The 12,437-nt window shown below is 39.5% G+C and overlaps 1 protein-coding gene across 5 annotated transcripts; it reads left to right on the forward strand.

Annotated features, from left to right (window-relative positions):
- Nucleotides 1–93: 93 nt before the first annotated feature.
- LOC306861510 (lamina-associated polypeptide 2-like) lies at nt 94–12,253 on the forward strand. Of its 5 annotated transcripts, none has more exons than XM_079403798.1 (14): nt 94–391; nt 2,616–2,733; nt 3,455–3,604; nt 3,687–3,823; nt 8,500–8,568; nt 8,654–8,791; nt 9,130–9,198; nt 9,283–9,417; nt 9,524–9,613; nt 9,753–9,812; nt 9,890–10,096; nt 10,178–10,303; nt 10,538–10,641; nt 10,950–12,253. In XM_079403798.1, the coding sequence occupies exons 1-14, from the start codon at nt 155–157 to the stop codon at nt 11,296–11,298; spliced, it is 1,989 nt and encodes a 662-aa protein (XP_079259924.1). In that variant the 5' UTR covers nt 94–154; the 3' UTR covers nt 11,299–12,253. The 5 variants fall into 5 exon arrangements, with proteins under 5 accessions (XP_079259924.1, XP_079259928.1, XP_079259925.1 ...); XM_079403799.1 differs by having other exon boundaries at nt 97–391; nt 8,654–8,773; XM_079403800.1 differs by lacking the exon at nt 8,654–8,791 and having other exon boundaries at nt 97–391.
- Nucleotides 12,254–12,437: the final 184 nt, after the last annotated feature.

Raw genomic sequence — 12,437 nt, forward strand, 5'->3', positions numbered from 1 at the left:
TTTATCGCCAATGATTTTAAATAGTCTAACTACCAATCAGAGCGCTTCTTTCTGCGGAGCGCGTCCAATAGGGGTCTCTCTCCTAAGATGGTCACTGATCCCATAAAAGAAATCAGCCTCAGCCAGCGAGAGTGTCCTGCTCAAGCCAACAGACATGTCGGAATTTCTGGAGGACCCGTCTGTGCTCACAAAAGATAAGCTTAAAAGTGCACTGCTGGCCCATAATGTGGTTCTGCCGAATGGCGAACAGAAGAAGGACGTATACGTGCAGCTGTACTTGAAGAATCTGACCGTGCAAAACAAAAAGAGCAGCGGCTCTCCAGATGTCTTCTCCAGCGACGAGGAACTGCCTCCAGCCCCTGTGGTCTCCAACAGAAGCCGCTCTGGCAGGGTGGGTTGCTTGATCTTCCTTGATTTGGAAATGCTTGCTTTGTTTTGGCTGGTTATTTGATTTGCATGTAAAATGAATCAAATTGAGTTGATGCAATTCGCAGTTTCGAATTTTATGTGTTTATCAAGTCGTGCATATTCTAAATGCATGCTTGGAAATGAAGAGGTTAGGATTATCAGAGTAAATAAATATAAGTGTCCGGGTTGCCCATGCACATGCCTCACAAATGAAAGCAAACTGGCATGGCCAACTTTTACTATGGTGTCCGGTTTGAGTTGGCTCATTTCAGTGAATCAAGTGAGTTTTGAGGTCTGTACGATTCGTTCGCGAAAAGTGAATTCGTGTTACACGTGTCGTATTGAAAATATTTATATCAATTTTATCACACGCTCGACATATAACGTTAGTTGATTTTAATTAGTATTATATTAAAACATGCAGTAATGGCTACATTTAGCCAAGGATTGAGAGTGTTTTTACCATTTAATCAGTTATGTTTAGGTAATGACTTCTTATGAGCTGAGTCACAGCTGAAAGTACCCTAACTTGGTCTATTGGAATTAAAATAAAAGCCCTTAAGATCTAATCAAAACACGTATAACGTTACTTAGTCAAATATGTAAATTGGTCTGAACCGCAAAATGTATTTATTGCTTTATTTGGAGGCTTATTGTAATATTATGTCTTGCAGAAATGTCAGGTATCACGTTTATATGCAGTGCCTTGAAAGAATCATTTTTCGAACAGGAGTTTGAAGCTAACTGTTCGAAAGAACCGATTCGAATGCTAATTCCTATTTCCCGCGTAAATGCGTCGGTATGATTCATTGATTGAAATTTCAGTCAAGTTTCCACGGAGCCCATTTTGAAAACTGCTGACTTAAACGAATGATTGAATAGGAAGTTACAGGTCTAGGAGTTGTAGTATAAAATGAGAGCAGCACACGGCTGTTTTCATAGTAGGTTTGGTCTCTTTATTGAGGAAATACTTTCTTGTGAAGAGGAATTTCAGCTTCAGCTGCCAGATGTGTGCGTGTGTTTTGCATTCCTCTTTGAAGCTGCTGTCTCTAAGATAGTAATTTCCGAAATGTGACTTATCTTTGGCATATTTATATTAACATGCGCATAGTATACTTCACTCTTATTTTTTGTAAGTTGCATGATTTATGGCCCATTTATTAGTCTCTTATGTTCAAACTCTTCAATGTCAAAGTGTTTTGACCAGATTGTGCTTTGTTCCAATAAAACTGATTTAGAAGCTGTGATGCAAAAGCCACAATTGGGTCAATTGTGGGAAACCAGCAACATCATGCCTCATTATTACAAATTTCACATAAACTTTTCTGCTGAACCACGTGTGCTGAATCATTCGTCATAATTCGAATTCAGTTTGTCTCTGAAACCTCAAACCCATTTTGTCCACAGACCCCGTTTTTCACATGCTGAGTCTGACATTGGCAGAAACTTTATAGGCATGAGGGTGTTGTCTGTGGACTAAGGAAAGGTTTTTTTCCCTCCATCCTGCTGGAATGCTGTGATTATGAATTATTATTTTTTTGAGTAGGCAGCGTTCCAGATCAGCCCCTGTGAAGGCCCCTAACTGAAGCTAATGCACCTCGTAACACATTCTCTCCTCCTCCACTTCACTGTTTTCACCATTTCTCCTTGGTCACATGGTTGTGTTTGTGGAGCAGGGCTTGACTCCAGGGAATGTGGTTGAATTTGGATTGTTCGTGCTTTGTCCCACTCCAAAAGTCTGTGTTCTCAATGCCTCCAGTCCCTAATGTCACATCTCAGTGGCACTTTGCATAAGCATTATTGATTTTTTTCATTTCACTGCCTAATTTAACTTCATTGGTTTATCCAAATAAGCATAAGCTCCTGCAGTTACATGCGAAGCACATGTTTTCTTCATAGGGCTTGTTTTTAAACTCCACCCAGCTGTTTCTCATGTAGGTAATGGTGTGTATATAGGGCTGGGGGTGTAAAGAATGTACTCCCATTTTTCTTTGACACTAGCTTGTGTTTCGGAGAAGGCAGGGCATTATATTATTCTCTCACGTCTTGTTCCACTGTGTAATCAGGAGCCTGTCATGTTGCTTTAACAGGTTCAAATACTTTACCATGAAGTCATTTTGACATGCGGTGCTAAAGCCCTGCAAAGTGCATGTGAATACTAAACTACTATATTTACTATGTAAAGATAATGTGACCTTTCTTCACAGAAAGCCACCAGGAAAACTGACAAAGTTCGTCCAGAGGATGTTGATGTCACTGATTTGAGTAACGAGGCTTTGAAGGACCTGTTACTAAAGTATGGCCTGAATGCTGGACCCATTGTTGGTGAGCCATTTTTGGGATTCAAACTCACCATGAAGTGTAAATATTTGCAGATATTGTAACGTTTTAACAGTGGGCCACCAAAAAGTACTTGGAAACTTAAGCAATACTCCATTGTTTTATATAACAAAATATGAAACCAAGTGGCATTTATTTTAAAGACACATGGCACAACAAATACAAAAGTTAAATGATAAAACAGTACACATACAGTTAAAAATTAAGAGATTACGTATTTTGACTTGTTCTGGTTGTCAAATGCTGGTAGAAAATAGTTAATGTATATGACAACACCCATTGAAATGCCCCTCCCAAAGAAATCCTATAAAAACCTCATGAAATGTAACATGTAATATACACACAATGTCACAGTGCAAAACAACCACCCAAAAATGTTTTTGCTTCTGGAATAATCCAGTTGTCTTGTGGTATTGTGCAAGGCTATCAGTAAATCAGCAGTTTCTCCAAGCATGCAGCTTTGCGTGTTTATCCAACTCTGGCCTGAATAGTCATAATGTCCTTAAATGGATGTTGGAAAGCTCTTCAAATAATGCAGCAGACTTTCTCACTGCTTGTTATGAATAGGACAGAACCCTTTGATGATGCCATAGTGATTTTTATCTGAATCCGTCTCTAAATCAGTGTATTTCAGAAATATTGTGTCATGATCAGAAGAAATTTACTGATTTGACACTGACATTAACCAATTTCTTCTTCACATCAGCGTCCACTCGGAAGGTCTACGAGAAGAGGCTTCAGAAGCTGTTGGATCAAGGTCCTCCTGAGACTGTGGCCCCTCCCTCAGAGACATCACAGACAGACGGCAGCCAGAATGGCAACACAGACTCAGACCAATACAGCGACAAGGAGGAAGGTAATGGACAAACAGATCCCTTTATTTAAGCACATACTTACAGAAATACATGTTAAAAAAAGCTCTTTTGATTGTTTGTCAGAAACGGTAGTTCCAGCCCCTGTGTTTGTGCCTGAACCGGAAGTAGAGGCGGGGTCGATTCCAGTTGTGGAAAGACCAATCAGGAGCAGAGGGAAAACGCCAGTGACCAGCAGAGCACGCAGTGGCCAGCAAAACAGGGTGAGGAAGAAACCTGTGCATTGTGCTTGCTTGTGCTTTTCCTTTTTTGCTGCTTTTGTACATCTGCCAAAATGCATCTGTTAAATCAAATTGTTTAATCTGTTTACCTGCAACAAAGGAAATGTGCTGTTGTGTCTAGTAGTGGTTGAGCTATGTCAATATCTAGGGAGCGAGGTGGCAGATATGCACTACTGTTCATGTACAAGACTGGTGTAATGGCTGCTGAAATGTAGTTTTTCCATTTAAGGAATCAATTTAATTTTAAAATGTATTTAAAAAAAAAAAAGCCGTTTGAAATTGTAATTTCAAAATTTTACTGTATTTATCAAATAAATTCAGCCTTGATGAGCATAAGAGGCTTCTTTCAAAAACATTAAAAAAAAATTATATATTTAACAACCCTAAACTTTCGAACGGCAGTTTTAAATGTATTAATCAACTCAATATGACCTCAATAGCATTTACTTTTACACACAGTCTTACTGTGAACATTTCATCATTGCACATTATTCCAAAATAAAGATAAAATATTAATTGGAGGTATTATTGCTTGGTTTTCCTCTGAATGACTTTTCCTGCATTGATTTAACTTTCATTTAGTTAGGCTTAATTCTGGTATATAATGGCTACTTTTCACAATTTAAAAACTTCCTGGTATATAAAATAATTTTTTGCCTTTTTCATTATTATTTTGTTGCTATTTCATTCAGAAATGCATCTCATTACAGGAGTAAAATTTGCGAATATCAGTGCACAGTAATTGTCCAATTCCTGTCACTTTGCACTATTTGTTCAACATTCACGTAAATATATTAATGAGTCTGGTGGTTAATTTTTAAAATTGACACACAGGAAAACTACAGCTTCTATTAAGCGGTACAGTTAGTTTAAGGCCAATTGTCTAATATCCGCAAATTAATCAGCCTGGCCAAAGTTGTGAGTATGTGGCAAATGAAGCAAAATCTGCAGACTGAAGATACAGTGCCCTCCATAAGTATTGGAACCGTAAAGACATAATTGCTCTGTTGGTTGTGGAGTCAAGACATTTGCAAATATGATTAAAAGATGAATGAGACAAAACTACAGAATGTCACATTTTATTATTAGCTGTTTCAACACATATATGTTTTACCAAAAAAAAAGAACAGCACTTTTAGAGTTCATCCCACTCATTGATGTGAGCATAAGTATTGGGACAGTTGAACATAAGGCAGATATAAAAGATTAAAAGCTATTATTTAGTTACAGATCCCTTGCACACAATCACAGCAGTGAGTCTGTGACCCATAGACATCACCAGACTCTTGGTCTCATCCTTTGAAATGCTTTTCCCAGCCTTTAATGCAGCCAATTCCAATTGTTGCTTGTTTTGGGGAGCCTTTACTCTCCTCTCCAGCTGGTGAAATTCATGTTCAATCAGATTTAAATCTGGAGATTGACTTGGGCAAACTTTCCATTTCTTTGCCCTTATAAATTCCTTGACTGAACTGGCAGGGTGTTTTGGGTCATTGTCCTGATGCAATATGAAGCGCTTCCCAATAAATCTGGTGGCATTTTCTTGAATATTGGTAGGCAAGATGGTTTTGTACCCTTCCAAATTCATTCTGCTACTGCCATCATACATTAAGTCATCAGTAAAGTTGAGAGGGCCTGTTCCAGAGACAGCCATGCATGCCCATGCCACGACACCACCTCCACCATGCTTTACAGATGAGGCTGTATGCTTGTATGTATCATTGTAGTTCCCTGATTTTCTCCACATTTTTGCTTTCCCATCACTTAGATAAAGGTTCATCTTTGTCTCATCGGTCCATAAACACAGTTCCAAAACTCTTCTGGCTCACCTTTGTGCTTTTTTGCAAACTCAAATCTTGCCTTTCTATTTTTGGTGCTGGTCAGAGGTTTGCATCTTGCTGTGTAGCATCTGTAATTCTGTGTCAAAGTCTCCTGAGGAGAGTAGATTGTCAGAGTATCACCCCAGCTTTCTGGAAGTTGTTGGTGATTTTCACAGCTTTTATGATTTGTCTGTCATCAACTACTGTTGTTTTCTCAGCCGATCAGGTCGTTGTTGGTTGCTGGTGTCGCTTGTGGTTTCCAAACTCTTGATTTCTCCATGCCCTTTGTTTTTGCTAGAGCTCTAACTGACTTCCTCTTTTCATTTAGCATCCGAATTGCTTGCTTTTCTCTCAAAGTCAGCTCCCTCGTCTTCATCCTGGTTTGTGTGTGTCGTCATCGAATGCAAGATTCAGAATACAGAAGTAATGGATATAACTGATACAACACATTCCCTGCTTTTAATATCTGAAGAATTAATGCAACAGGACACAGATGATCACTTAGAAAGATCTGTGAGGCAACTGTTCCAATACTTATGCTCACATCAGATAGAGGGATGAAACTCTAAAAGTGCTGAACTTCTTATCTGGTAAAACATCTGTGTTGAAACAGCTAATAATAAAATGTGACATTCTGTAGTTTTGTCTCATATTCATCTTTTAATCATATTTGCAAATGTCTTGACTCCAGCCAACAGAGCAATTTTCTTTACTGTTCCAATACTTTTGGAGGGCACTGTATGTTCACATGATTTCAATTACAGCTAGCACTCCCACTGTCTCCTATCCCTTCCCTTTTTCACTTTAGCTTCAACTTGGCCCAGACTTTAATCCTCTTTTATCTTCTTATTGCCTCGCTTCTTCCAGACATGCTTGGCTTTCCCATTCCTTTGTGACTTTACTCAGTTTTGCGTCTCTTTGTAGACTTGTTCAGGTCAATTGTAAACAAAAAGCCAAGAGAATTCTCTCAAAGACATGTTACTTTCAGAGGACCTTGATTCACATTAAAGCTGTTCAAGTTTGATCACGCTGTTCAAGGCAGTACAATCGTTGCATCCTGTCGCACTTTACTCTTAAAAAAATAAATAAAATAAATCGGTTCTTTTGTCTCTAATACAAACAGATGCAAATATTTTTTATTTTTTTCCCATGTGACGTCCCCACCTGCATATTTTCCCAGCATTATCTTCAGGGTTCAGTAGCACCACCTGGTGTAGAAGAGATCTGTCCTACTGCAGGTGGTCACATGACTGCTCTATAGTTGAACCTGCTGTCAATATCAAATAAGCTCCATACTCGCGCATGGAAAGTTCTAGACCTTTTCTTGTGTGATGTGTAGGAGGAGGAAGATGAGGAAGATTTGCCGGTTTTGAACATTAAGAGAAAGTTGAAGAGATCTTCTCACAGGCTGGATCAGATGGTTCCTGCAAGCGACGACACTGTAATATAATCTGTGGTTATGATATTAAAAGGGTCATATGATGCTATTTTAAAGATCATTATTTTGTGCATTCTGTGTTACAGAATATGTTGACATGCTTTAATGTTAAAAAAACACATTATTTTTCAATTACTGTACATTAATTGTAGTTCCTCTATGCCCCACCTCTCTCAAACGCGTCGTTTTCTTCAAAGCCCCTTCTTCTGACAAGTGCGGTCTGCTCTGATTGGCCAGATGACACAGTGCATTGTGATTGGCCAAACACCACAAGCGCGTAACTCCCCTTACCATAATCGCGAGCTTCAGCTTTTAACGTAAATATAAAGACAGTTAAAGGGTTACTCCACCCTCCACTCCATCTATGATGATGCTCGTATGCATCTGCAGTACACAAGCCGTGGTTAAGACGGCTGACTCCACTGTGATGTGACCCTGTCTCTCTCTGACCCCTTTCACACTGCACGTTGTTCCCGGAAAAAAGGCTGATGACGCGTGTTGTCATACTACTCTTTTACCGGGTGTTTTGAAGGCAGATCTCTCTCTCTCACACACACACACACACACACACACACACACACACACACACACACACACACAATACTCTACACTGCGCAAAACTCCGCATTTGAACAGTCAATAGCAAATACTTGAACTAGCAAAACATACTTGCAGTCGCTGATTCAGAAGCGCCAGCTTGTCATAGCAAAGTCGGAATTGAGCCTTTTATTTAATTTTTTTGAAATAGCCTTTGTGCACAGCCGGCCTTGTACTCTCCTAGGTTCATGAAACTGTCGTCCATAAAATGTGTTGCACAAATTTGAACATTTGGGTTATGCTGTTCTGTTGTAAACAAATCTTAACCATGATTCCTAATTGCAGCTACTTTCGGAAGGCCTAATAAAGTGCTTTTGCTTTCGCATAGAAACACACAGCATCTCCCTGACATGGCTGCATCAACACTTCTGCGTTTACTAAAACCAAGCCTTCTTTGTGTGAACATTTGGGCGGCATTACGCAAATGTTTCCACATCGTGACGTAGACGTGGAGGCGTGTTTTAATGAGGCATGTTAGCCCGGTCTGGATCAGCCTTCTCTTTTAGATGGAATAAATCCTTTTGTGGGAGACTTTGAGCTTTGTAACTCTGCAGATTGTATACATGCACAAATGGCTATATAACACGCTAAAGAAAAGGAAAACAAGAATTTGCATCATATGACCCCTATAATGTGCATCACCTCGTTTCTGGGTGTGGTGATAAAGTAAAAAAAAACACATTTGGGTTTGCACACGGGTGGTCAGGGTTTGGTTGAGCTCATATTTGTTTCACAAATGAGCCAAGGCTATAATATACTTTGTTACTCAATGGTAATCCAGGTTTGTATGCATGTGGTGTTTTCAGGAGAACTCTGAGCTCTCATCTGCAGAATACTTTGCTGTTTCTCAAGACAGGAGAAGAACAGGACCTGTGGTAGGTGGCCATGACACTAGCACAGTGCCAACTGCCTAAATTATTATCCAGACCTCATGAACATGCTTTTATCCTGACATTAAAGGCAGCAAGAAAAGAGCCCAGACCTTTGTTCGCAGACAGGATGTCAAAGCTCTCATCTAAGACTGAATCTTTGAGACGACGTAGTGCACCAGTCCGCTCATTTCGGCCTGATTTAAATGAGGTTCCTGTCACTGATAAGGTGTCATTCTGCTTTTAAAAATACCTCATCTGAGACTTCAGTTCAGGCAAAACGATTGACGTTCTCGATGAGTTTTTATAATTTATTCACCCTCAAGTTATTCCAATCCAAACATGTGTGAGTGAGTTTCTTCTGTTGAACACAAAAGATGATATTTTGAAGAATGTTGGTAACCAAACAGTTGCTGGAAGTCATTGACTTCCATAGTATGGGGGAAAAAAACAATGGAAGTCAATGGTTACCAACATGCTTCAAAATATCATCTTTTGTGCTTAGCAGAAGAAAAATTAATATAGGTTTGGAACATGTCTCATTTGTTTGGAAATCATGTCTCGTAGGATTTGTCTGAGCCCTCAATAGTGAAGGAGGTCTCCATTTCAATGGTGAGGATGAAAGCACAACCTTTGGTAGGTCCAAAAGAAATCTCACACATGAATATGAGCTGCATCATGTTGTAGGCCCGCAGTGTTTCTTATGGTGTTATATTCAAGGCAGAACCAAAGGATCCCAAACCCTCAAAGTGCTCATCTATGTCTGCGACTGACTGGTCGGAATCACTAAAACGCCACAACTCTCCTTACCAGTCAACTGTATCCAGTTTACATATCGCCACTCCCATTGAAAAGGTGTCAACCTTCTATAAATCTTCAACGTCTTTCAACTTGAAAATGAAATTGTCACGTTTAATAGAGTTGGTGATTTTTGTTTTTTGTGTGCTACTCTTCTCTGTAGTTTGAGAATGCCGCAGAAATCACTTCACCTCCAGTTAGACCATCCAATCGAGAGCCGCTAGTTTCCCTGTTTAACACTGCTTGTGTTGAGGTGATGATACACACATGTCCATCTTTAGTTAATGCTTTTAGCTCTAAATCACCATTTTGTACTTTTGTCCATCTAGTCAGCCTCAAAATGCATATTTGTGCAACACAAAGGATCTTAATTGAAATGTTCGTGATCTCAGGTGGAAGGCCAGGGTATGCAGGACATGCTGAGCTGTAGATCTTCAAGCCGTGCTCCTGTGGTATGTCTCATGGCAATCCATACCTGTTTTAAACATTTATTTTAGTAGCTCATGAGGCTTTTTTTTCTTCTCTGAAGGCGCAAGAAGTCAAATCACTCACTGTATCAAAGCTTTCAAAGCCTAATTTGAGTCAAACCAAACCCTTGATTGACATGGTGAGCTGTCTTTCACCTTCCTGTGATCGAAAAAGAGAGGTTTTCCCATCACACTCATGTTCATTTAGAGATTCTTCATCCCGTACGACTTCAGAGGACTCTCTTCCTGTCTCGTATGACATTTCCCAGGTTTGCAGTTGATTGTTGGATATGTTTTTGACATGGTAATAAGTTACAATGTAATTTTAATTCACGTTGTTGGTTTATCAGGAGAGCTTTGGCTCACCAAAGACAGAGTCCAAGACTAGACAGTCCAAAATCACTCCTTTCTTTTCCAAAATCACTTCTGTCCGAGGACTTGAGAGCAGCCAGACGGGGACACCAAAGACAACAACGGTAATTTCATGAGCTGTATGGTGTTTGGCTCCAAAGGTGTGTAAAGGTGATAAGGAAATGTGGGATTCACAAGCTTGGGATTCAAGAGTCACTTGGGTTATGCACGACTGTGGTGTTGTATAACACCTTTCTTTCTTTTGTTTTTAAAGTGAATGCCGTGGTGGAGGATAACTTGTGGTGGAGTTATATCCTGCCCCAGTGTTCACGTCTTTGTGGCTCTGTCTTTGTGCGCAGGTTGAAAAGGTGTCGGCTATTGATCAGACCCCGAGGACGGTAGAGAGAGATGTGCTTAAAGATATCTTTCCCACTGAAAACCTCAAAACCCCTACTGGAATCAGGTATGGAGGGAAGAGGTTTCTAGCATTCACACTGATCAAACACCGGAGACTTATGTATTAGGGTCAAACATTAATAAGGGTATCCAAGCCTTTAAAAAATCCGGGGGGGTGTCCGTTTTTTTTTTTTTTTTTCAAACATGCGTAAAATGGACAAAGTAAAAGAATTTTTGTAAAAGTGTGTGCATTTTTGTCTTGTTTATATAAAAAAATCTTGGTAAATTTCCTTGAAGCAAAACTTTCAAAAATATTAAGACTTATTTTCAGAGAATCCATCTTAAATTAAGTTGATTTTTCAAATGTATTTTTAGTGCCACCTGTCGCCGTCCAATCAGAGGAGCAGCTGGCCGGCCCCTGGTCGGTGACACATGGCTGGACGAATCCCGTCTCCGTCTTAAGGAGCTCAGAGAAACCAGCTCCTCCTCCATCTACACAGAGACCCGATCCGTACCACGTGTGGCCGCTGTCCCTCTAACCGCTTCCAAGCCCGCAGCGCCCCCTGCTGTGAAGACCAGAGTGCGGCGCAGCCTACCGGTGTGGGTGCAGCTTCTGCTGCTCAGTGTGGTTGCTGGATTCCTGTTCTTTGTCTACCAGGCCATGGAGACTAATGAGGTTGGACTCTTCAAGCAGAGCGGAGCAGATGATAGCACCAGCAAATGAATGTCATGCGGATCGTCCCACTCTTTGCCCTCTTTATCGTACTCGGCCAGTCCATCTCTTTGTTGACTCAGCAGCCGTGGACTTTTACCTGCGATCTTTATAGATTCATACAAAGACAGAAATCCAGAGCTTTTGCATCATGTCTGCTCAAGCTCTCTTCCAAACGAACCGGTTTAGAGGAATAAAACCTGGTTATAATTTTTAAACGGTGACACTTCTTGCCTTTTGTATGTTGAGTGTGTTTGTTTGTTTTTCATTTGTGTTTTATTTTATAGAATAATGTTGGTGCGGTCTATGAATGGGAGTCTGAGTTGAAGTGCTGAAGGAGTTGGCTAAATACACTTGTTTTCTGTGTAAACTACATTTAGCGTCTACTTGTGACAATATTTTTGCATTTATTTTCACATGTAGCTCTTTAAAGGTGCTGTATCCATCTTAACATTGATGCCCCTTGTAGTATTTATGTATGTTGAAATACAAATTTTCAATAAACTGTTTTGCAATGTAAGGTCATTTAATATTTTTGTCATTTTAATCATTTAATTTTTGTTTTTTCTGGATCTTGGAGTTGCAAGTAATTTTCTAAAAATGTAAAAAATTTGAGCAACCTAATAACATTAATTTAGAGTTTGCAAGAAGAACTAAACTCTAGTTTGGAAAATGTACTCTTAAATATTGAATTTTAAATGACTTTTTAAAACAAGAATTTGGGTTAATAAACATTGCAAGATCTTTATACTTATGTTACATTAGTAGAACTGGACAATGAGTAAAACACCTGCCATTATGCCCTTTACTCGGCTTTTAAGGCTATGATACACTTACGAATCAATATTCTGAAATTGTATTTATTTTACATTACAAGGTGCGTTGGATTTGTGAGGTGAAGCTTGGACGGTTCAGGTACTTATGTATATGACCGAATATGGTTTAATAAAGCGGTTTATCTAATCATACATTTCAGTTTGGCTTATTTTTATAAGTGTGTATGTGTTTAACCTAAATCTTAACTAATTGTATTGTCTAAAAGCTGAGAGAACGAGTTTGCTGCAGTACATTGCAGTTCTTCACAGAGACACTGGAAAGTCTGACCTCACTTTGATCTGGTATAGGTAAGGAGGATATAACTGCACAGCCCT

Source organism: Barbus barbus, assembly GCF_936440315.1.
Source record: "Barbus barbus genome assembly, chromosome: 42".
Classification (NCBI taxonomy): Eukaryota; Metazoa; Chordata; class Actinopteri; order Cypriniformes; family Cyprinidae; genus Barbus; species Barbus barbus.